This window comes from Polyodon spathula, chromosome 46, assembly GCF_017654505.1.
Source record: "Polyodon spathula isolate WHYD16114869_AA chromosome 46, ASM1765450v1, whole genome shotgun sequence".
Lineage (NCBI taxonomy): Eukaryota > Metazoa > Chordata > Actinopteri > Acipenseriformes > Polyodontidae > Polyodon > Polyodon spathula.
The window spans coordinates 1,342,767-1,368,079 of NC_054579.1; the positions used below are offsets into that span (position 1 = coordinate 1,342,767).

Genomic DNA, 25,313 nt, shown 5'->3' on the forward strand with positions numbered 1-25,313 from the left:
TATACAATAATGCAGTCTCGCTGGTCCAGCGCTTAGAGAAAGAGGTCTTGATACCAGGAGGTTGAAATCCCGGCTCAGCCACCAACTCGCTCTGTGTCTGTGTGTGGGTGTGGGTGTGGGTGTGTGTGGGACCCTGAGCGAGTCACTTCACCTCTTTGTGCTCCGTCCTGCGTGATGAGATGTTAATTCTACATCCTATTGTAAGTGACTCTGCATATAATGCGCAGTTCACAGCCTGTCTCTGTAAAGCGCTTTGTGATGCCGGTCCACTACAAAAGGCGATATATAGAGATATGATTATATATTATTATTACCACTTATAACTAGTTGAGGTTTGCCACACAAGCGTAATTGTAACTGGAACTGAAACTAAACAAAACAGTATTGTAACAGTAATGGCAATTGAGGTCTGCTGCCTGACTCCATTGAAGAGTCTAGCAGCCAGACTAACCCCTGGGCTTATTGGAGTGAGTTATACAGATAAGCATTCTAGCCTAGAACAAAGATTGAAGCTTTTAAAGTCTTAAGAAGGAGTTCACTTTAGCAAATACCTGAGAGGCAGCACAGAAGCCAGGACTGGAGGGGACACACAGTGTGGGACACGTCTTCTTCTTCGCACAGGGAGCGGGTCAGCTGTCGATGCTGAAGCACTGGGATCCTCCGAGACCCGACTTGTGACACAGTTCTGAGATCGATCTCTGATGGGCTTAAAGAAATACAGCTCCCAGCATGCCTCACCATGGGTGTAGAGGCATGCTGGGAGCTGTAGTCCCAGCTAGCAAGTTCATTCCACAGGATTATTTTTACATAGTTCTGAGATCGACCAGCTGCTGGGAACGGGGGGAGCTCTGATGGGCTTGCTGATGCCATAAAGAACTACAGCTCCCGGCATGCCTCACCATGGCTGCGGGCGCCGAAGCATGCTGTGATCCGTAGTCCTAGCCAGCAAGTTCATTCCACAGGGTGATTTTGACACAGTTCTGACCCACCAAAACTTTCACTGGATTGTTCACATGAACAGAGCACGTCAAGGCTCTGCTCTTTCAGCTTCGAGTCCCGGCGGTGAAAAGTGATTACAGCACAGACTCTAATGCGATAACCGCAGAGCACTCAGCTGGGAACCAGCCAGTCAGAGGGTATTCTTAGCATCACAGCGGCACAGTGCGCCGTTAAAATGCCAATTTCATCAATTCCAAACTGACCGCTCTGTAAAGCCGAGGGGAACCCGGTTTCAAGCCACCTGAAAAAGTGGCTGCAGATTCCCTCAGTTTGAGAGATGAAGATTTCAAACTCGTTCATTGTTTTATCTTCCTCTTTTTAGATCGAGCTCCAGCCTCCTCGAGTCAGACGGATCGACGGATGAACGAAGCTGCGGATCACTTCGGCTCCTGCTAATCTTCTTAGAGAAGCAGAGGCAAAGAATTACATCTAATCAGAGAGAGAGAGAGCAAGAGACAGACAGAGACAGAGAGATTTGGACTGATTGATTGATTGATTGCAGGCAGGGCTGTATCCTGTTCTCGGATCAGTGTAGTTCTGACTCTCTCTTGACCGCTGAATTGCCAAAGTTATGAGAGGCGAAGTAAACAGAAAAGGATTCTAATTTTAAACTCGTATCTCAGAAGACCGGGAAAGGCCCTGCTGAAGAATTCACTCCTGGATTACAAATCGTATAGACGTATCTTTTTAAAAAAGTACTATTATTGTTATTATTTTTAACATCTTTTTGTAATTCTGGACCCTGAAATAAGGTAATTTTTTTTAAAAAAGATTCTTTTTTTTCATTATTTATAAGACACATATATTTTTTAAAAACTTATTTTGGTCAAACTTTATATAAAAGAGACTTGGGGGTGGGGGGGGTGGAGAGAAACTATTTGAAAAAAAATAATGTAAGTGTGGAAGGCAGTGGGTTTGAGGATCTCAGTGGTTAGATAAAGAAAGCGCTGGGCTGCAGTGTGGAAGGCAGTGGGGTTTGAGGAGCTCAGTGGTTAGATAAAGAAAGCGCTGGGCTGCAGTGTGGAAGGCAGTGGGGTTTGAGGAGCTCAGTGGTTAGATAAAGAAAGCGCTGGGCTGCAGTGTGGAAGGCAGTGGGTTTGAAGCTCAGTGGTTAGATAAAGAAAGCGCTGGGCTGCAAGAGGCTGGGTGTCGAACTCAAACAGCAAGCTGGGCTGCAGTGTGGAAGGCAGTGGGTTTGAGGAGCTCAGTGGTTAGATGAGCGCTGGGCTGCAGTGTGGAATAGGAGCTGATCAGTTAGTTAAGAAAGCAGCCCTGGAAGCTGCCAGCTTTGAAGAGCTGGGAGAAACTTCCAGTGGATATGCACACCATGCACGTCGGGCGCGGGGGCGACGTTTTCGGGGACACCTCCTTCCTCAGCAACCACGGCGGCAGGGAGCCCGAGCCCGACCCCAAATCCGGGGGCTTCTTCTCCAGGACATTCCGGCAGGTCAGGAAGCCCAACTCCGGTTCTCGTGCCAGGGGGGGCTCCAGGGAGCTCTCCCCCTCCCCGCCGGCCGTCTCCCCTATCATCAAGAACGCAGTCTCTCTGCCTCAGCTTGCCGGCACTCCCAACGGCAGCCTGCGGAGGGCGCTGTTCCAGAGCACCCCGGCCAGCCCGCAGGACGCCAGCCACTCCTACGGTGAGCACCCCCACCTTCCTCCATCTGTCTATCCATTCTCTCACCTTTATTAACAGGATCACTGGCCCCTCCCTTTAAAGGAGCGCTGACCATCTTTAAAATCCATTCTCTCACCTCTTATTAGCTTTATTAACAGGATCACTGACCCCTCCCTTTAAAGGAGCGCTGACCATCTTTAAAATCCATTCTCTCACCTCTTATTAGCTTTATTAACAGGATCACTGACCCCTCCCTTTAAAGGAGCGCTGACCATCTTTAAAATCCATTCTCTCACCTCTTATTAGCTTTATTAACAGGATCACTGGCCCCTCCCTTTAAAGGAGCGCTGACCATCTTTAAAATCCATTCTCTCACCTCTTATTAGCTTTATTAACAGGATCACTGACCCCTCCCTTTAAAGGAGCGCTGACCATCTTTAAAATCCATTCTCTCACCTCTTATTAGCTTTATTAACAGGATCACTGGTCCCTCCCTTTAAAGGAGTGCTGATCATCTTTAAAATCCATTCTCTCACCTCTTATTAGCTTTATTAACAGCATCACTGGCCCCTCCCTTTAAAGGAGCGCTGACCATCTTTAAAATCCGTTCTGTGACCTCTTATTAGCTTTATAGTCTGTGTGTCTCAGTGTGTGTCAGTGAGTGTGTGTGTGTGTCAGTGCGGGGTGTCAATTGGTTTTCATTGAGCAGATCCACAACAAAGCAATCTGTTGATCTGTTCAGATGGAGCCTGTGCAGCGTGACTCACTCAGGGGAAACACTGCAGGAAACCGCGTCACTTAAACAAACACGAGTGAAAGAACAGATCTGCAATTAACATGCCGATAGCCATCTATATATAGAGCTCCCCCCCTCCCCGTCCCTCACCCTCTCCGTCTCACTCTCCTTCTCCTTCTCCGTCTTCCTCTCCCTCCCTGACTGTCTCTCTCCTTCTCCCTGTCCGTCCTTCCCCCTCTCCCTCCCTGGCTGTCTGTCTCCCTCTCCCTGTCTCCCTCCCTCCCTCCCTCGCAGTATCAGGGGCAGTAGAGGGTTCAGAGGTGAGTCAGACAGAAGTCAGAGAGTCTTCAGCGGCCGTCTTTTTCAAACCCTGCAATCTGAATAATTTTTTTTAATCCAGATTTTGTAATCCTATTATTTTGCGATGGAGTTTACTTTTCATACGGAATCGTTTTAATTGATTTTGAAAAAAAAAAAAATCTGAAAATGTTACTCTTGCCGGGTTACATGTCTCCACATTACAAATCAGATTAAAAAATGATCACAAAATCGAGGATTGTGTTCTTGAGTTTAAAAGTCAAAGCAGACAGCAGTGTTTGTTAGTTTTTGGGTTGTGCTGCCATCTGGTGGACAAATGTAGTAGCACGTCAAGCTGGGTCATAACAAGTCAACTGGGAGGGAAAACAGCAATGTAGCCCCAAAGCCTCATGAGAAATAAAACAGAAAGCCCATCAGAGCTCTTCTGGTAAACAGCAGCTGATCGATCTCAGAACTGTGTCACAATCACCCTGTGGAATAAACTTGCTGGCTAGGACTACGGCTCCCAGCATGCTTATGCACCAATGGTGAGGCATGCTGGGAACTGTAGTTCTTTATGCCATCAGAAAGCCCATCAGAGATCGATCTCAGAACTGTGTCACAAGTCGGGTCTCGGAGGATCCCAGTGCTTCAGCATCGACAGCTGACCCGCTCCACCCCCACCCTGCTCCCTGTGCGAAGAAGATGACGACGTGTCTCCTCCCCTCTATCCCCTCAGTCCCACACTGTGTGTCCTCTCTGGTCCTGGCTTCTGTGTTACTTAAAGTATAGGCTGGAGAGCTCGTCATATCCTTCAGAGATTTTAAAAGGCTCAAAATCGTCTTTTGTTCTGGGATTAGGAGGCTGTGTGGTCCAGCGGGTTAGAGAAAGGGGGTCTTGATACCAGGAGGTTCAAATCGAGGCTCAGCCACTGACTCTGGGTGTGTGTGTGTGTGTGTGTCACTGAACCTCCTTGTGCTCCGTCCTGCGGGTGAGACGTTGTTGTAAGCGACTCTGCAGCTGACGCATAGTTCACACACCCTGGTCTCTGTAAGTCGCCTTGGATAAAGGTGTCGGTGAATAAATACATAATAATAATAATAATAATAATCACAATAATAACTAACTCAGTCTCTCGCCCTGTCTCTGTAACTCATTCCTGCGTTGGTCTCTTCTCCCTAGGTGTCGAATCCGGGTTCTGTACCTTACCGCGCCTCTCTCGCTTGGAAAAACAGCCTGGGGAGAATTCCGACTATCCCGACACGGAATTCCAAGACAGCCGGCGCTCCTGCACCCCTCCGGACCCCGGCACCCCTCCGGATCATCAGGAGGACGACTCCCTCCTGCAGCGCTCCGACTCCATGACGTCCTTCAAGTTGGACTTGGGCCCCTCTCTGATGAGCGAGGTCATGGGGCTCTTTGGGGGCCCCTGCGACATTTTCGGGGCCAACCAGAGCTCGGAAGGCTCCACGTCACCGGGCAGACGCGACTCCCCGGTTTCCAGCCCGGCCCGTTTAAGAGGGACGGAACCCTGGGACGCCCCTTTAAGAGCGGAATGCTCGGCTTGGCAAAACTGCGACGCCCACTCCGAGGAGGAGGAGGAGGAGGAGGATCTTAAAAGGGTAACGCCAGAAGAGGCGGGCCACACCGGAAAGGACCCTGCTATGGAAGCCGAGAGATTTCAGAAGGCGGCCAGCGTGCTGTCCCGCCACTACGGGGGTCCCGGTCCCTCAAAAGCGGACCCTGAGGACAGCGACGAGGAAAGCGACGTAGATTTGGAGACGACCCCATCGCCAAAGAGACCTCCATTTGCTTACCCAGAAGAGTCTGAAATTAAAGTTTAAGATCTCTATATATGTACATATATAGTGTTGGACAAACGCTGGGGGGGGGGGGGGGGAGCACACTGAGGAAAAATAGACAGTGGGGACAGATCTAGATCACCATTTCTTCCCACACAGCAAAAGGCAACATTTCTACCACAGAAACACAGCAAACGAAAAAGCAACTACTGACAGCGATGTGTTTAACTTCATTTCAACTCTAAATATTCCGGACTGCGCTGCTAACTAAAAGAGATACTGCCTTCTTGGACAGAAGGCAAGACGAAATCTTACAACTCCGCATTCAGCATCGCTGGAAGCGACGACACAAGCAATAAATCTGAAACCATCTCTGCGATCGAGAGATTACCGTGGAGCTGAAATGACTGATTCAGATTCTCACTACAGCTCCAAAGGGAATAATGAATTCTAGGCTAGATCTATACGCAATTATTACAGTTTACAGAACAGCTAAGGGAATTATGATAAGATATATATATATATATATAGAGAGAGAGAGAGAGAGAGAGAGAGAGAGAGAGAGAGAGAGAGAGAGAGAGAGAGAGAGAGAGAGAGAGAGAGAGAGAATAATAGATGGGCTTCAGCGAGTTACAGGATAATAATTCCACCCAGGGTTTCTGTGATGTCATAAACTCTGAGAGTGAAGGCGGAGTTTCTAAACTGTCTTGGAGACCCGGGATGGGATTGTTTTCCTGTAACTCTGAAGAGGCGTGTCTGGTATTTTTTCTAATCCGCGGACGCCCTTGCGATGCTGATATTAAAGAAGACGAGGTTCAGCGGTACAGTCGGGTGTTTTTTTAAGCCTCGTGTTTCAGGGCTGTGCAGACGTTCTGTCTCGTTATCCGTCAGCGCTTCGGCTTTATCTGGATGATTCGCCTTTACCTTGTTTTAATTTCCCGTTCCTCTCCGGTTTCAGCTTGGCATCGTTTAAACGTGTTCTCATTGTGTTGATCACTAATGAACATTTCTGTGCTGTCGAGTGATTGTAAACGAGACATTATTTTGTAGTTGACAGCGATGGTCTGGAGGAGTCGAATGGGTCAGAGTTCAAGTATATTTTCCTCTAGAGGAATTATCACTTCTTGACGTCACTGCTGTGGTATTCTGACTTTGAATGGTTCAGGATGCAAATATAGCTTCATCCAGGTATATTAAAAGCAAAGTATTGTGGGTATTGTAGTTTTATAAAAAAAAAAAAAAAACTACAAGTGAATTTTGGAAAGCAGCCATCCTAGTTGTAGTTTTGCTAAAACCGTTTTTTAGAAGTAAGGCAAAATGCTTGAGCAGTGTTGCACTCTGGGAGCTGCAGTTTTTAAAGCTGTAAAACCGGAACACTACAGGAGACGAGCACTTTGGGGTTTGTAGTTTTCCGAGCCGTCGAGCATATGAGAGGCGATGTGAACAGAACTACAAATCCCATAGTCCTTCGGGACACTAGTTTAGGCGCTGAGAGACAAGGAGACTGGAACGCCAGACTGAAATAAGAGATACAGAAACACTAACGTGAAATACATACCAAAGAATGCCATTGTACAGAATTATACAATATATCTCGAAATATAATTTTTGATAAACATATATGCATTAATGTCTTAATAATGACTCTAAAATCTTCCATATACAATTTCAATATAATTCATAATTAGAAAATGCAATAATATCTCACTTAAATGTGGTTTATTATTATTATTATATATATATTTTTTAAAACAAAACAAACCATTCAAATGCATAATATGGCTTTTGTTTTGCTTTTAATTTCTGTGTAATAAAATAAAATGAAATGTATTTTTGTGCACTTATCAATATGATTAATCAGTATTACAATAAAACGTTTTTATACCCTTGTGGCTTCTCTATATACAAACACAAAAACAGATTTCAGCTGTCTTAATTCATTTAGTGCTGTAAAATCCAGCGCAGGCAGACGAACGGGCAGGACCAAACAATTAGGAACACCCGCCATATGTAGCCCATACTGTTGGGTAAATACTTGACAGTGCTATAGCAGGTGAATCAGCCCCATGCTGTGCTATTGACAGTGCTATAGCAGGTGAATCAGTCCCATGCTGTGCTATTGACAGTGCTATAGCAGGTGAATCAGTCCCATGCTGTGCTATTGACAGTGCTATAGCAGGTGAATCAGCCCCATGCTGTGCTATTGACAGTGCTATAGCAGGTGAATCAGTCCCATGCTGTGCTATTGACAGTGCTATAGCAGGTGAATCAGTCCCATGCTGTGCTATTGACAGTGCTATAGCAGGTGAATCAGTCCCATGCTGTGCTGTTGACAGTGGTATAGCAGGTGAATCAGTCCCATGCTGTGCTGTTGACAGTGGTATAGCAGGTGAATTAGCGCCATGCTGTGATACTGACAGTGCTGTGGCAGGTGTTCCTATTATTTTGTCCAAGCCTTAGCATATTATTAAATTAAATTAAATTATATTTTTAATTGGACTATACAATAAATTGGTCAGAACACATTTAAAGCACTTTATACAGGACAAAGAAGTGATAAATCTGCAAAACCAAAGATGGCAATAACTTCTGGTTGCTAGGGAGCTCTCTCCTGTTGCTACGAGCGTGGAGCGGAATTCACCTCGAACTTAACCCCGTCCGTCCTGATTATTGAACTACACACACACACACACACACACAACGGCAGGATGCCAAGATAAGGCAGAACTCCAGGACTAACAGGGTTAACAAAATGGGGTCACAGTTTGACCACAAAAAAAAAAGTTTGCACCATTTTTTGATTTTATACGTGGAGACCCTCTCCAGAGATTCCTGGAAAAGCCATTGTCCGTCGCAGATTCTGTAACAGGTCAAAACTACCTTTTCAGGAGCTTACTTTGAAGGAGACTACACCTGTTTTTTGATTGGCTGCTGAGGAGGGAGGGGCGGGGGGAAATTGGGCACTTTGAGACCGCCTTTAGCGCGGTTCCGCCCTCTGGCTGCCTTTTGCGGTGAAGCCTGGGCCTGGAGGGTTGGGTTAGGCTTGGAGGCGCAGCTCTCCCTGTGGGCTGGGGTGTTCACTTGAGCCTGAGGCTTGATCCGGTTCAGTGCTTTGGAAGTCGGTTCACAAGCTGGGGCCTGGGTGATGGCAGGCCTGTGGTTTGCAGATTTTTTGGCTTTGAAAAAGAAAAAGAAAAAGAAATTAATTATTAAGAAATTAATAATTCCCCCCCCCCCCAGTATTTCTGAAAAACAATTTAAATAAAGATGCTCAGAGCTCCTTTAAAGGGAGGGGCCAGTGATACTGTTAATAAAGCTAATAAGAGGTGAGAGAATGGATTTTAAAGATGGTCAGCGCTCCTTTAAAGGGAGGGGCCAGCGATACTGTTAATAAAGCTAATAAGAGGTGAGAGAATGGATTTTAAAGATGGTCAGCGCTCCTTTAAAGGGAGGGGCCAGTGATCCTGTTAATAAAGCTAATAAGAGGTGAGAGAATGGATTTTAAAGATGGTCAGCACTCCTTTAAAGGGAGGGGCCAGTGGTAATGCTTCTATTGGGAATTGATTGTAAAAGAGAATTGACCTCAAACCATGATAGCCCTGTCTCTTTCCCTTCTCCCCGCCCCTCGGAGCCCCTCCCCTCAGAGCCCCGCCCCTCGGAGCCCCGCCCGATCCCTGCTCAGACTCACCGGCCGGGCCCAACAGGCGGATCAGAGGGTTCGTCTGCTGAAGGATTTTCAAACAGCAGCGCAGATCCGGGCCTGTGAGGACCGACACACAACAAGAGACCTGGAGTCACATCAAAACAGGGTCCCTGACAACGAGAGACCTGACCACATCAAAACAGGGTCCCTGACAACAAGAGACCTGGAGTCACAGCAAAACAGGGTCCCTGACAACGAGAGACCTGGAGTCACATCAAAACAGGGTCCCTGACAACGAGAGACCTGGAGTCACATCAAAACAGGGTCCCTGACAACGAGAGACCTGATCACATCAAAACAGGGTCCCTGACAACGAGAGACCTGACCACATCAAAACAGGGTCCCTGACAACGAGAGACCTGGAGTCACAGCAAAACAGGGTCCCTGACAACGAGAGACCTGATCACATCAAAACGGTCCCTGACAACGAGAGACCTGAGTCACATCAAAACAGGGTCCCTGACAACGAGAGACCTGGAGTCACATCAAAACAGGGTCCCTGACAACGAGAGACCTGGAGTCACAGCAAAACAGGGTCCCTGACAACGAGAGACCTGATCACATCAAAACAGGGTCCCTGACAACGAGAGACCTGAGTCACATCAAAACAGGGTCCCTGACAACGAGAGACCTGATCACATCAAAACAGAGTGCCTGACAACGAGAGACCTGGAGTCACATCAAAACAGGGTCCCTGACAACGAGAGACCTGGAGTCACATCAAAACAGGGTCCCTGACAACGAGAGACCTGAAGTCACATCAAAACAGGGTCCCTGACAACGAGAGACCTGATCACATCGAAACAGAGTGCCTGACAACGAGAGACCTGAAGTCACATCAAAACAGGGTCCCTGACAACGAGAGACCTGGAGTCACATCAAAACAGGGTCCCTGACAACGAGAGACCTGGAGTCACATCAAAACAGGGTCCCTGACAACGAGAGACCTGACCACATCAAAACAGGGTCCCTGACAACGAGAGACCTGGAGTCACAGCAAAACAGGGTCCCTGACAACGAGAGACCTGATCACATCAAAACAGGGTCCCTGACAACAAGAGACCTGGAGTCACATCAAAACAGGGTCCCTGACAACGAGAGACCTGGAGTCACAGCAAAACAGGGTCCCTGACAACGAGAGACCTGACCACATCAAAACAGGGTCCCTGACAACAAGAGACCTGGAGTCACAGCAAAACAGGGTCCCTGACAACGAGAGACCTGACCACATCAAAACATGGTCCCTGACAACGAGAGACCTGGAGTCTCATCAAAACAGGGTCCCTGACAACAAGAGACCTGGAGTCACAGCAAAACAGGGTCCCTGACAACGAGAGACCTGACCACATCAAAACAGGGTCCCTGACAACGAGAGACCTGATCACATCAAAACAGGGTCCCTGACAACAAGAGACCTAACCACATCAAAACAGGGTCCCCCGGAAACGAGAGACCTGAAGTCACATCAACACAGGGTCCCTGACAACGAGAGACCTGGAGTCACATCAAAACAGGGTCCCTGACAACGAGAGACCTGAAGTCATTCAGGGTCCCTATACAAGAGAGGGGGTGCCAATTCAGACCTGAGAACAAGGTCCCTGACATTATTCAGACATCTTTCACTGGAAACGAGAGACCTGGAGTCAATACAGGGTCCCTGAGTTCATTCTATATAGAGGGGGTGCAATTCAATATGTTAACAAGGGAACATTATTCAGCAGCTTTCACTGGACTCTATGAAGCTGAATCAGTTCATTCTATATAGAGGGGGTGCAATTCAATATGTTAACAAGGGAACATTATTCAGCAGCTTTCACTGGACTCTATGAAGCTGAGGGAGTTCATTCTATATAGAGGGGGTGCAATTCAATATGTTAACAAGGGAACATTATTCAGCAGCTTTCACTGGACTCTATGAAGCTGAATCAGTTCATTCTATATAGAGGGGGTGCAATTCAATATGTTAACAAGGGAACATTATTCAGCAGCTTTCACTGGACTCTATGAAGCTGAATCAGTTCATTCTATATAGAGGGTGATGCTGCTAAACTTTTTCCCGCAGCTGTACATGATGTATCGTAATAGAGGTCTGTATCGCTTGTGATACGAGACCCACAGCGTAAAGAACTACAGCTCCCAGCATGCCTCACCATTGCCGCGGGAGCAGAGGCATGCTGGGAGCCGTAGTCCTAGCCGGCAAGTTCATTCCACAGGTAAAGCTGTTGGCCACTGCTGTAGATCACTAGCGAAGCCTCTCACCTCTGCAGGGCTCCCCAGGTTTTGGGAGAGGCTGGGTCTCGGGGGCTGGTGTCTGGATGGCCTGGGTCTCTCCGCCCCGGTTCTGGTTCTGGTTCTGGTTCATATTGTCCCACAGGCTGGTCTGTCGTGTCACAGAACCGGACTTTATGATGGCTGGAGCGGAGGTACTGACCTGAAGGCTGGACTTCGGGGGGCTGAGAGAACAGAGAATTCCAGTGCTGTGTCGTTCAATTATAATTAGTGTACAGTTACACTGCAGCAATTACAATAACACTGGAAAATAACATAAACAGCGCCTTATTATTACAGAAACGTGTTTTACTGTGTTTATAAATAACCAGCAATTACAATCACTGCTACAAAACACACAAACACACCAGAGAACTTATTCTTTCCCTGAACAAACGCAGTTACTGAAAAGGGGTTGGCTAACGACAGAATGACAAACAAACGACTAATTGAACTGTAATTAAACCAAAGATATGGTAAAAATTTAAATCATGCAGGCGTGCCGAGACTCCGATTAACACCTCAGCAGTGCCTCATTACAATGTAACTGGAAACATTTTGAGATGCCAAATCGCGTCATTTCAACCCCCCCCCAAAAAACAACCTGGCCAAAACATAGGGGCGTGAAGCACAGATAGGCATCTGTGTTATTCCCTTACCTGTCTGGGGCTATGCTGCCTCTGCCTGTAGGGGGCGCCGTCTGGACTGCTGGCTCCTCCACTGTCTTCTCCTCTGGAGGTGGGACGGCTTTCTCTACTGCCGTTGGGGTGCTGGGGAGGGTCGGGATATCAAAATCGACATCTGTAAGGATTGAAAAACAGCTATAATCAGCAACCATAGGGCTGGGAATCAGACTCCCTCTGCACAGCAGTGTGATCCAGTCCTGGTTTCACTAGGAGTTTAATAATAAGACACACCTGAGCTTGTTACCTAGACACACTGGGGGCTGATCAAGCTGGTAGCAATGAAACCTGGACTGGATCACACTGCTGTGCAATAGGAGTCTGATTCCCAGCCCTGATCTCTGTCGAGACTAGGGTGTGTGAACGATGCATCAGCTGCAGAGTCTCTTACAACGTCTCACCCCAAAGACGCAGCACAAGGAGGTTCAGTGACTCGCTCGGGGTCACACACACACAGAGTCAGGGGCTGAGCTGGGATTTGAACCTCTTGGTTACAAGCCTGTTTCTTTAACCCAGGACCCACACAGCCTCCTGTAACTATGAATTCAATAGAGGGTCTGGTTCAGTAACTGGGAGACCAACTGGAAAGAAAACCAATAGGGAAGCGCTGGACTAAACCAGTCTACACCAGTACTAAACCAGTAAGCTCCTCTGTGTGATTGAGTAAACTTACAGTGGTAGCAGAGACCAGAAAACGGTCTGTTGGTTTGAAATATTTCACTCTTTTTTTGAAATTCTTGCCCGTTCGCTGTGATCTTTCCTGAAGGGAAGGACTCTGCTTACCTCCAGGGAACAGCCTGTCTGCAAACTGAATGAGAGGCTCGATGACCTTCACCACCTGCACCGAGGATGCGGTCGCCATGTCCAGCATCAACGTCTCGCTGCAGGGACACACAGAGACAAAAACACAGGCTCCCCGTCACAAACACACACAGAGCACCCAACAAGAACAGCGCTAATTTCAGAGATGGTCAGCGCTCCTTTAAAGGGAGGGGCCAGTGATCCTGTTAATAAAGCTAATAAGAGGTGAGAGAATGGATTTTAAAGATGGTCAGCGCTCCTTTAAAGGGAGGAGCCAGCAATACTGTTAATAAAGCTAATAAGAGGTGAGAGAATGGACACAGACAGAGAGAATCTGATCTTCTCAAGAACTGGAGCTGAATAATGTTCAGAACGAGTTTCCTGACAATGGGAGAAGCGCTTCAGCAGAAAGATGGAGGAATGCATGCCCTGCGCCTGCCCTTGAGTCTGGTAAAGGCACTCTTACCCTTCGTTCTGTGGCCACAGCAAGTTAGGACCCAGGACGATGGCGATATTGCTGGGGGACATTTTATTAACTTCATGAAGCTCCGCTAGCTTAGTCAAGAACTTAACAAGATACCTGGAAAAAAACAAATCAAATATTACTGAGGAAGGACTGGGAGGGAAGCAGTGTGGCTCTAGCGGAGCTGAGGAGGGACTGGGAGGGAAGCAGTGTGGCTCTAGCGGAGCTGAGGAGGGACTGGGAGGGAAGCAGTGTGGCTCTAGCGGAGCTGAGGAGGGACTGGGAGGGAAGCAGTGTGGCTCTAGTGGAGCTGAGGAGGGACTGGGAGGGAAGCAGCGTGGCTCTAGTGGAGCTGAGGAGGGACTGGGAGGGAAGCAGTGTGGCTCTAGTGGAGCTGAGGAGGGACTGGGAGGGAAGCAGTGTGGCTCTAGCGGAGCTGAGGAGGGACTGGGAGGGAAGCAGTGTGGCTCTAGTGGAGCTGAGGAGGGACTGGGAGGGAAGCAGTGTGGCTCTAGTGGAGCTGAGGAGGGACTGGGAGGGAAGCAGTGTGGCTCTAGTGGAGCTGAGGAGGGACTGGGAGGGAAGCAGTGTGGCTCTAGTTAGAGCTGAGGAGGGACTGGGAGGGAAGCAGTGTGGCTCTAGTGGAGCTGAGGAGGGACTGGGAGGGAAGCAGTGTGGCTCTAGTGGAGCTGAGGAGGGACTGGGAGGGAAGCAGTGTGGCTCTAGTGGAGCTGAGGAGGGACTGGGAGGGAAGCAGTGTGGCTCTAGCGGAGCTGAGGAGGGACTGGGAGGGAAGCAGTGTGGCTCTAGCGGAGCTGAGGAGGGACTGGGAGGGAAGCAGTGTGGCTCTAGTAGAGCTGAGGAGGGACTGGGAGGGAAGCAGTGTGTATCTAGTGGAGCTGGGGAGGGAGGGAGGGAGGGATTGTGGTTCTAGGGGAGGGAGAGAGGGAGGGAGTGCCCTCAGGTGGTTTAGTTGGGTACTCACCTAAGATTGTTGTAGTTTTCTGGTGGCAGTTTGCAACACAGTTCTTGAAAACCCTCCAGCTTTTTCTGTTGGTCTTTTTCACTAGGGGAATAAAAAAAGCAACTGTCTGTGTGCCACTGTCTGCCTTTGAAGATCATTGAGGGTATAGTGAGCACACTGGGGTCCCATTCTACCAGCCTCACCCCATTGCAGCTGCCCTATACTTGTGCTACCATTGTAGTGTAATACAGAGCCATTGCAGTGCCGCTGTCTGCCTGTCTCTCATTGAAGATCATTGAGGGTATAGTGAGCACACTGGGGTCCCATTCTACCAGCCTCACCCCATTGCAGCTGCCCTATACTTGTGCTACCATTGTAGTGTAATACAGAGCCATTGCAGTGCCGCTGTCTGCCTGTCTCTCATTGAAGATTCTTACCTGGCTGCTTTAAACCAATCATTGTAGAGTTCAAAGGTCATCATTGGCTGTGGCATCTCTCTCAGGTAAGACTTTAAAGCACCTGCCAAAGAAATATAAAACAAAAAAAACAGAGATTGATTTGAATTAAACTTGTTTTAATAGATAATGGATCTCCCTATAGAAGTGTCCCATAGTAAAAGCACAGCAAAATGGAATACAGAGAGGTCTGGTAAAGCATAGGGAAGCATTGTAAAGCACAGAGAGGTCTGGTAAAGCATAGGGAAGCATTGTAAAGCACAGAGAGGTCTGGTAAAGCATAGGGAAGCATTGTAAAGCACAGAGAGGTAAAGCTGGGAAAAGTAAAGCACAGGAGGTCTGCATTGTAAAGCACAGAGAGGTCTGGTAAAGCATAGGGAAGCATTGTAAAGCACAGAGAGGTCTGGTAAAGCACAGGGAAGCATTGTAAAGCACAGAGAGGTCTGGTAAAGCATAGGGAAGCATTGTAAAGCACAGAGAGGTCTGGTAAAGCATAGGGAAGCATTGTAAAGCACAGAGAGGTCTGGTAAAGCATAGGGAAGCATTGTAAAGCACAGAGAGGTCTGGTAAAGCATAGGGAAGCATTGTAAAGCACAGAGAGGTCTGGTAAAGCATAGGGAAGCATTGTAAAGCACAGAGAGGTCTGGTAAAGCACAGGGAAGCATTGTAAAGCACAGAGAGGGCTGGTAAAGCACAGGGAAGCATTGTAAAGCACAGGGAGGTGTGGTGAGTGCTCTGGGTTCTTGACTAAGCCGCGTCTCTCTCTCGTGGTCGTGTCTCACCCGCTACGGCGTGGGGGTCGGAGTAGAACTCCGTGGGGTCGATGTTTCCACAGTCCAGCCCCGCCTTGAGCTTCTTCACAACAGAGGCTGCAGCTGCCAGTCTGAAGAGGCCCTGAGAGCACATAGATAAAAATACAATACAATACAATAAAGCAGAGCCCAGCACAATACAATACAGTACAGCACAATGCAATACTAGGAATCCACAATGCAATCCTTCTCTATCCTATGCTATACCAGCAGATCCTCACCCACTCAGGGTCAGAGCAGCCAGTGAACCCACTCATGACAAAGCCACTTGGACCTCTCGATATAGAGTGGAATCTGAGCTCGTATTTCATGACCTGAGATTGACACCAGGGATGGGAATCAGACTCCTATCTTATTATTAAACTCCTAGTGAAACCAGGACTGGATCGCACTGCTGTGCAGCGGGAGTTCCCATCCCTGTAGATAGACTTTGGTTGAAGGAGGTTTGTAGCTGATTTTATAGTGAAGAGAGCTGCAGTATATTGGTGGTAGTAGTGGGATATTTACACAGAAAGATCAGGGCTGGGAATCAGGCTCCAGTGTGATCCATTCCAGCTTTTACTGCTACCAGCTTGATCAGCCCCCAGTGTGTCTAGCTAACAAGCTCACGTGTGTCTTATTATTAAACCCCTAGTGACACCAGGACTGGATCACAGTGCTGTGCAGCGGGAGTCTGATTATTAAGCTCCTAGTGACACCAGGACTGGATCACAGTGCTGTGCAGCGGGAGTCTGATTCAGGAATGCCCATTGCTGCCCTCACCTCCTCTCTCATACCCTTCACCAGCAGCATCTTCACACACGCTTCAATGGGGAGGGCGATCTGTCTGGAGCTGGTTCTCAGGTGAGTGGCCAGAGAGACGCCGTAGACGCCCTGGGAGGAGCTGTTCCCCTGGGAGGCTGCAGGGAGCAAACCGGGCAGAAACAAATCATGCTTGTGAGGACAGCGCTCTGATGCGGGAGATTTTGAAAATTAGCACAGTCACAGTTTTTGGTGAAAATATGTTTTTCATTATTTTTTATATGGGGGGGATAAAATGCCACCGCGGTCATATGAGACTCTCATGCATTTTAGACTTCCATATATATATATACATGTATATATATATATATATATATATACACACACACACACACACACACACACACACACACTAGAAGAGATTTTTTATTGTATCGCTGCTATCTGAGGTTGAAAGGGTTAATCCACAACTGTTAAAACACTCAACAGGACTAAAGACAGGATTGAAAGAGATTTCATAAATTCAGCGACTAGAAGTCTTTCTCAGCGTCTTCAGTGTCAATTCAATGGCAAGCGTTTCCACTAGAAGTCTCTCTCAGCGTCTTCAGTGTCAATTCAATGGCAAACGTTTCCACTAGAAGTCTTTCTCAGCGTCTCCTGAATATGAACGACAGAGACGCCTTCTAACACCTCGTGGAGTCGAGGCCAAGGGAGGTTCAAATCCTGGCTCAGCCACTGACTCCCTGTGTGTGTGTGTGCGTGTGACCCTGAGCGAGTCACTTCACCTCCTTGTGCTCCGTCCTTCGGACGAGACGTCAAACAAACGAGGTCCTATTGGAAGAGACTCTGCAGCAGCAGCAGTTGTTGGTGATGCAGAGTTCACCCCCCTAGTCTCTGGAAGTCTCTTTGGAGAAAAAGCCTCCACTGAACGACTCCTTCATTAAAAATAATAAGGGCTGGCTTACTTGTGATGTTGCTGTTTTCCTTCAGTTCGGTGTTTGTTTTTACTTTTTTTCTTTTCTTTCCCCCCCCCCCCCCCCCCTATCATGGGGTCTAAGATTTCGAAGGACCTCTTGTGATACTGCGCTTGGAGCTCCAGCAACTTCACAAAGACACAAATATGGAGAATCTGTTAGAAGGGTGGAACCCCCCCCCCCCCCCCCCCCCCCCCCCCCCTAAAAAGCCCTGATTTCTGAACTGCGGTTTTACAAATCAGGGAGTCAAGACAATGCTTACGTTAGATCCCACCAGAAATCAGACTCCTATCGCACAGCAGTGTGATCACAGTTCCAGGTTTCACTGCTACCAGCTTGATCAGCCCCCAGTGTGTCTAGCTAACAAGCTCAGGTGTGTCTTATTATTAAACTCCTAGTGAAACCAGGACTGGATCACACTGCTATGCAGCGGGAGCCTGATTTAAATTCCTGGAAATGACCACTAGAGGGCAGGCAACTGCAGTTTTTGCCCCCTCAAAGAAACTGTGGGCTAGTAAATGGAAAAATAATTTTGTTAAACATGAGAAACTCACTCTGATGAAATAGTTGGCATAGTCGTCTTCTTTCGTCGCAAAATGGTACAGATCTGCCGAATAGATGTCCTGAGGGAAACAAATACGCACAACAGACAGTTCCTGTTTGAAACCATTATATCAAACCGCAAATATTTCACACTTTCTGCACATATATAGCTTATCCCATTCTCTCACCTCTTATTAGCTTTATTAATAGGATCACTGGCCCCTCCCTTTAAAGGAGCGCTGACCATCTTTAAAATCCATTCTCTCACCTCTTATTTCTTTATTAACATGATCACTGACCCCTCCCTTTAAAGGAGCGCTGACCATCTTTAAAATCCATTCTCTCACCTCTTATTAGCTTTATTAACATTATCACTGGCCCCTCCCTTTAAAGGAGCGCTGACCATCTTTAAAATCCATTCTCTCACCTCTTATTAGCTTTATTAACAGGATCACTGGCCCCTCCCTTTAAAGGAGCGCTGACCATCTTTAAAATCCATTCTCTCACCTCTTATTAGCTTTATTAACAGGATCACTGACCCCTCCCTTTAAAGGAGCGCTGACCATCTTTAAAATCTGGTGCTACAAAATGGTCTGTGTTTTATTTTCCCAGTAGCGTCAGTGGGAGAGGCCGCTGGGTTTTGGACTCACTTTGACTTGTTCCAGTTTCCTCCAGGTCTCCTCCACCTCCTCCTGCCCCCCCGAGCTGCTCCTGTTCTTCGCACTGATCCAGTCGGTCGTCAGTTTAGCGAAAAGCTTCTTATTCCTGAGAATCTCTGGGAGATCGTCCTGCAATAAAACGAGAGGGGAGCAAATGACTACGGCTCCCAGCATGCCTCTGCATCCGTTGCAAAGATGAGGCATGCTGGGAGCTGTAGTTCTTTACGCTGTGGGTCTCGTATCACAAGCAATACAGACCTCTATTACGATACATTATGTACAGCTGTAGGCAAAAGTTTAGCAGCATCACCCTCTATATAGAATGAACTGATTCAGCTTCATAGAGTCCAGTGAAAGCTGCTGAATAATGTTCCCTTGTTAACATATTGAATTCCACACCCAGTGCTTTGTAGTTTTCCAGATACTGAACGAAAAACTGACATTGAAAAAAATGACATTTCAGAAATATATATATATATATATTTATATGTTTTTTTTTTAGTGATATCATTTTGTAGTTTGTTTGATGATGTTAAAAGATCATAATTATGTGCATGAGAGACTCTCAGCTGGTCTCACCTCACTCAGCTTGTTCAAAGGCTCCAGAACTTCTTTCTCCAGCTGAACTTCAAAATCAGCCAACGCCTTCGCCAGCGTCTTCTCAATATAGCAGCACATTTCCAGCACTCTCCTGCAAACAGAATCACCCGTCAGTGTAATACAGAGCCATTGCACTGCCGCTGTCTGCCTGTCTCTCATTGAAGATCATTGAGGGTATAGTGAGCACACTGTGGTCCCATTCTACCAGCCTCACCCCATTGCAGCTGCCCTATACTTGTGCTACCATTGTAGTGTAATACAGAGCCATTGCAGTGCCGCTGTCTGCCTGTCTCTCATTGAAGATCATTGAGGGTATAGTGAGCACACTGGGGTCCCATTCTACCAGCCTCACCCCATTGCAGCTGCCCTATACTTGTGCTACCATTGTAGTGTAATACAGAGGCATTGCAGTGCCGCTGTCTGCCTGTCTCTCATTGAAGATCATTGAGGGTATAGTGAGCACACTGGGGTCCCATTCTACCAGCCTCACCCCATTGCAGCTGCCCTATACTTGTGCTACCACTGGTGTGCTTAATATTAGTTAGTGTTTGCCAACGGCTTTTAATATGTAAACAAGCTTCCACTTGTGAAAGGACTTTGAAAGGTTAAAAGCTTACCGCACAACGGTTTTTATTTTTGTTTTATTAAAAACGCAAAACTACCAAACCCAACGAAGAAAGAAATAATTAAAACAAAAACAAAAACAAAACAAAACAAAAAAAAACCCCGAAACCAATTCAATAGTATAAGGATAGCTCAGAAAACACTTGTAGGATTTCCGTTTGTACTTTATTTGTTTCTCCCTTTGCCTCGGACTTCCCTTCTTTGTAACGGGCAGTTTTTCGAAAGAAACACGTGTTCTCAGCAAACTACCGAGGAATTTAAAAGAGAACACGCCGTGCTTTCAGACTGCCGAGGTCAGCTGGAAAGTTTCATTGTCCCACTGTAGTGCCGCTGTCTGCCTGTCTCTCATTGAAGATCATTGAGGGTATAGTGAGCACACTGGGGTCCCATTCTACCAGCCTCACCCCATTGCAGCTGCCCTATACTTGTGCTACCATTGTAGTGTAATACAGAGCCATTGCAGTGCCGCTGTCTGCCTGTCTCTCATTGAAGATCATTGAGGGTATAGTGAGCACACTGGGGTCCCATTCTACCAGCCTCACCCCATTGCAGCTGCCCTATACTTGTGCTACCATTGTAGTGTAATACAGAGCCATTGCAGTGCCGCTGTCTGCCTGTCTCTCATTGAAGATCATTGAGGGTATAGTGAGCACACTGGGGTCCCATTCTACCAGCCTCGCCCCATTGCAGCTGCCCTATACTTGTGCTACCATTGTAGTGTAATACAGAGCCATTGCAGTCACTTACCGAATGCTGGACTCCCCATCAAAATCCTTGCAGCTTTCAGCCATGCTAAGAGACAGAGACAGCAGGGGCAGTTTTTTCTATCACAGAAAAAAAGACATAAGAGACTATAAGGCCCTGCCTTTACCAGGGTGAACCCTCGGGGACCCCTGCGCTCCCCTGACTGTGTGACTCCTCCCCTGCGCCCCACGCGGCCGTGCCTTTACCAGGGGAGACCCTCGGGGACCCCTGCGCTCCCCTGGCTGTGTGACTCCCCCCCTGCGCCCCACGCAGCCGTGCCTTTACCAGGGGAGACCCTCGGGGACCCCTGCGCTCCCCTGACTGCGTGACTCCACCCTGCACACACAGAGACATATTGCTATAGGCTGAGCTTGCAATTAATGTACTTGGCCATATACAATATTATATTTGTATATTGTTATTTACAGTTTTGATGTGGTTTAGTTTTAAATCTAGTATTAACATCTAGTGTTATGTTAGATAAGATATTCAAAAGATGAGTGAAGCTTGCAGATCATTATTCTCAATTTCGTTATCCCAGACAGACAGACAGGCAGACAGACATAAACAGAGACACACAGACAGACAGACAGACATACAGACAGACAGACACCTACAATGCGTTTCTCGGCGTCCAATCCCTGCTGTCCTTGTAGGCAGCCAATCAGCTTCTTGTGGACGATCTGGGAGGCTTTCTTCGCTGGCTCCACCCTCTGCTCCACCTGCAGCCAATAGAAAGCGAGGGGAGGGGTGTAGAACGGCAGAGCAGAATGCTGTTATTGCCTAGCAACACAGAGCCTGCTTCTAAAACCGTAGGCGAGACAATCAACCAATCAGAGGCTCGGATTCACCACAACTCCACTGCATCTTATCCTTGTGATGATGTCACCGCGTGCATAACAGGTTACTAGACTAGACTGGTGTATTATGTTGGGTTTAATATTTATTTTGCAGGATCTATAAATTGTATAATTACTTATTATTATTACCTGTACCAAGTCTTCACTGAGGAGATCAGTCGCATCTTGTGCCCTGTTAAAAAAATAAAATTAAAAATATTAGATTTATACAGATTCATTGCATTGGCTACACCACTGCCTGTCTGTCTCTCATTGAAGATCATTGAGGGTATAGTGAGCACACTGTGGTCCCATTCTACCAGCCTCACCCCATTGCAGCTGCCCTATACTTGTGCTACCATTGTAGTGTAATACAGAGCCATTGCAGTGCCGCTGTCTGCCTGTCTCTCATTGAAGATCATTGAGGGTATAGTGAGCACACTGTGGTCCCATTCTACCAGCCTCACCCCATTGCAGCTGCCCTATACTTGTGCTACCATTGTAGTGTAATACAGAGCCATTGCAGTGCCGCTGTCTGCCTGTCTCTCATTGAAGATCATTGAGGGTATAGTGAGCACACTGTGGTCCCATTCTACCAGCCTCACCCCATTGCAGCAGCCCTATACTTGTGCTATCATTGTAGTGTAATACAGAGCCATTGTAGTGCCGCTGTCAGTCTCTCACTCTCTCTCTCTCTCTCCAGGAGCTCAGAGAGGAGGAAGGGGGTCAGCTATCTCTGAGCACAGCCCCAGATTAGCCCTCAACACCTCTCTCTCAGCTCCTAGTCCCTCTCTCCTCAACACCAGGATTAGCAGCCACAGAGCAGAGAGGCAGCGTCAGTCTAATACAGAATCTTCGCTGTGCCTCTGCCCTCGTGTTTGGGTGAGGTGTGATCGTTGCTGGCCTGGTGAGTTTGTGCACGCAGGGGAACACATGAAGACAGTGCACCACAAAGAGCAGATTAGCTTTTAGCTCAGCACCTCCTAAATTAGCAGCCTGCTGTGGTTTTCAGAGCAGCAAGAGGAAACGAAAGGTCCACAGATGCCGAGATGAAGTGGCTTCAAAACACAGGCCGTGCTGCTGAAAGAGATTTCTGTTTGCAATGCATTCAAATTCACCCCCCATCGCCACAGCTGAGCATTCAAAACCAGGGCCAGCCAGCAACCCTGTTAATAAAACTCATAAGAGGTAATGGATTTTAAAGATGGTCAGCGCTCCTTTAAAGGGAGGGGTCAGTGATCCTGTTAATAAAGCTAATAAGAGGTGAGAGAATGGATTTTAAAGATGGTCAGCGCTCCTTTAAAGGGAGGGGCCAGTGATCCTGTTAATAAAGCTAATAAGAGGTGAGAGAATGGATTTTAAAGATGGTCAGCGCTCCTTTAAAGGGAGGGGCCAGTGATCCTGTTAATAAAGCTAATAAGAGGTGAGAGAATGGATTTTAAAGATGGTCAGCGCTCCTTTAAAGGGAGGGGCCAGTGATCCTGTTAATAAAGCTAATAAGAGGTGAGAGAATGGATTTTAAAGATGGTCAGCTTTTAATGGTGCGCACAGGCGCTGAATACTTTGATAAAGAACAATTCTCTCTCCGTTGTGCCCCCCCCCCCCCCCCACACACACACACGCACACAATCTCATTGTCGATTGATCAAACGATCTCTGCAAAACTGCAACTGCAGATTATACAACTTGCATGCTTTTTTGAAGCGTGCTGCATTTTGTAAGTTTAGAGCCAGAAGTGAAATTGAAACAATCCTTATAGAAGTGGCCCGTACTACAAGCACAGCAAACTGTAATACAGCACAGTGACAGCTGAAGCACAGGGAAGCATTGCAAAGCACAGAGAGGTCTGGTAAAGCATAGGGAAGCATTGTAAAGCACAGAGAGGTCTGGTAAAGCACAGGGAAGCATTGTAAAGCACAGAGAGGTCTGGTAAAGTAGGGAAGCATTGTAAAGCACAGAGAGGTCTGGTAAAGCACAGGGAAGCATTGTAAAGCACAGAGAGGTCTGGTAAAGCACAGGGAAGCATTGTAAAGCACAGAGAGGTCTGGTAAAGCACAGGGAAGCATTGTAAAGCACAGAGAGGTCTGGTAAAGCACAGGGAAGCATTGTAAAGCACAGAGAGGTCTGGTAAAGCACAGGGAAGCATTGTAAAGCACAGAGAGGTCTGGTAAAGCACAGGGAAGCATTGTAAAGCACAGAGAGGTCTGGTAAAGCACAGGGAAGCATTGTAAAGCACAGAGAGGTCTGGTAAACTACAGTAAACACGGAGTATAACCACGGAAAAAGCGTAGGGTCAAAGTGGAGAAATACCGCGGTAAATTTTTATAAGGTAAAGTACATGAAATTAATTGTTAACAAGCTTGCAAAAAAAAAAAAAAAAAAAAAAAAAAAAAAAAAAAAGTGAAATAAAATCGTTTTTTTAAGGAAGCCCCGGCAATGCAGTAAAAACAGGTAGTGCAACAGTAAACTTACTTCCCCGCAGCAGCCAAGAGCTTCATACGATTGAACTGCTTCTTCATCATCGTGTCTCATTCAAACACGAGTCCTTAATGCCGGTTCTTCTATCTAGGTTGTATATTGTTACAGACAGCCCGTCCGCTGTGTTTCGACACGGATTAGAAATAAGAGAATTTTTTGTTTGGTTTTTTTGGGGTTTTTTTTTTTTAGCAAAGGGGGCAGGGCAGAGACAGGCAGCTGTACATTTGTTTTTTTTTTTTAATTACGTCAATCAAACGACAAAAAAGGAAGCTAAAGACGCATGCAACATAGTGTGCCTCTGTCACATTTATATAGAAAAATATGGCATTATTATTATTATTATTATTATTATTATTATTATTATTATTATTATTATTATTATTATTCTTTTCAGCTCTTAAACAGCTACAGTTCAAGGTACTTATCACATGCTATAGCTAACTTGAGCTATGCAACCGTTTAAGAGCTGGGAGGCGGGCGCATCACACAGGGCGAGGCAACGGAGGGCATCACCTGCCCGCCCCGCTGCTGCCAACCCCCGTGCACGCTACACTATAGCCTGTATATATGCGCGGACTAGCGAGCAAATGCACAGCCTCATAATACACGGGTGGAATTATTTGCCCCATAGAAAAGCAATGCAAAAAAACCCCAATGAAATATTTGATTTTGTATTCAATTTTTTTTTTCAATGTTTCATGCACGAAAGGGTTCAAATGAGCGAGATTAGGCATGCCAGGCTTGCTTTGCAATTAGACACGCCTGATAGAAATATAGACAAGAGACACGTTCTGTTGATAATGTCTTCATTTTTATACAGAGCTGACCGCCGTCACAAAGCGCTTTACAGGGGAAGGCTGTGAACTGCGCGTTATTTGCAGAGTCACTTATAGGACGTTGATTTAATATCTCATCACGCAGGACGGAGCGCAAGGAGGTGAAGCGACTCGCTGAGGGTCAGACACACTCTGAGTCAGTCAGGGGCAGAGGAGGGATTTGAGCCTGTGACCTGCTGGTAAATATTTCGTTTTCGGTTGTGGCTTTAAGCTGTAGTCGTGATTCTCTACCACGTCAATTCTTTACGCTGTGGGTCTCGTATCACAAGCGATACAGGCCTCTATTACGATACATCATGTACAGCTGCGGGCAAAAGCTTAGCAGCATCACCCTCTATATAGAATGAACTGATTCAGCTTCATAGAGTCCAGTGAAAGCTGCTGAATAATGTTCCCTTGTTAACATATTGAATTGCACCCCCTCTATATAGAATGAACTGATTCAGCTTCATAGAGTCCAGTGAAAGCTGCTGAATAATGTTCCCTTGTTCTCATATTGAATTGCACCCCCTCTATATAGAATGAACTGATTCAGCTTCATAGAGTCCAGTGAAAGCTGCTGAATAATGTTCCCTTGTTAACATATTGAATTGCACCCCCTCTATATAGAATGAACTGATTCAGCTTCATAGAGTCCAGTGAAAGCTGCTGAATAATGTTCCCTTGTTAACATA

The 25,313-nt window shown here is 46.9% G+C and overlaps 2 protein-coding genes across 2 annotated transcripts; one reads left to right on the plus strand and one right to left on the minus strand.

Moving 5' to 3' along the window:
* Positions 1–2,317: 2,317 nt before the first annotated feature.
* Positions 2,318–5,962, plus strand: cdc42ep1a (CDC42 effector protein (Rho GTPase binding) 1a). Its single transcript, XM_041237790.1, has 2 exons — positions 2,318–2,639; positions 4,833–5,962. Exons 1-2 carry the CDS (start codon positions 2,318–2,320, stop codon positions 5,492–5,494), a joined length of 984 nt encoding a protein of 327 aa, XP_041093724.1. The 3' UTR covers positions 5,495–5,962.
* Positions 5,963–7,749: 1,787 nt separating this feature from the next.
* On the minus strand, positions 7,750–24,035 carry sh3bp1 (SH3-domain binding protein 1). The gene is made up of 19 exons (XM_041237855.1): positions 23,798–24,035; positions 21,476–21,518; positions 21,104–21,208; positions 20,490–20,566; positions 19,098–19,209; positions 18,510–18,647; positions 17,871–17,939; positions 17,385–17,444; positions 17,308–17,338; positions 16,364–16,500; positions 15,572–15,683; positions 14,772–14,853; positions 14,356–14,436; positions 13,374–13,487; positions 12,890–12,987; positions 12,083–12,224; positions 11,415–11,608; positions 9,141–9,212; positions 7,750–8,628 (listed from the first exon to the last, which is right to left on the minus strand). Exons 1-19 carry the CDS (start codon positions 23,845–23,847, stop codon positions 8,360–8,362), a joined length of 1,986 nt encoding a protein of 661 aa, XP_041093789.1. The 5' UTR covers positions 23,848–24,035; the 3' UTR covers positions 7,750–8,359.
* Positions 24,036–25,313: the final 1,278 nt, after the last annotated feature.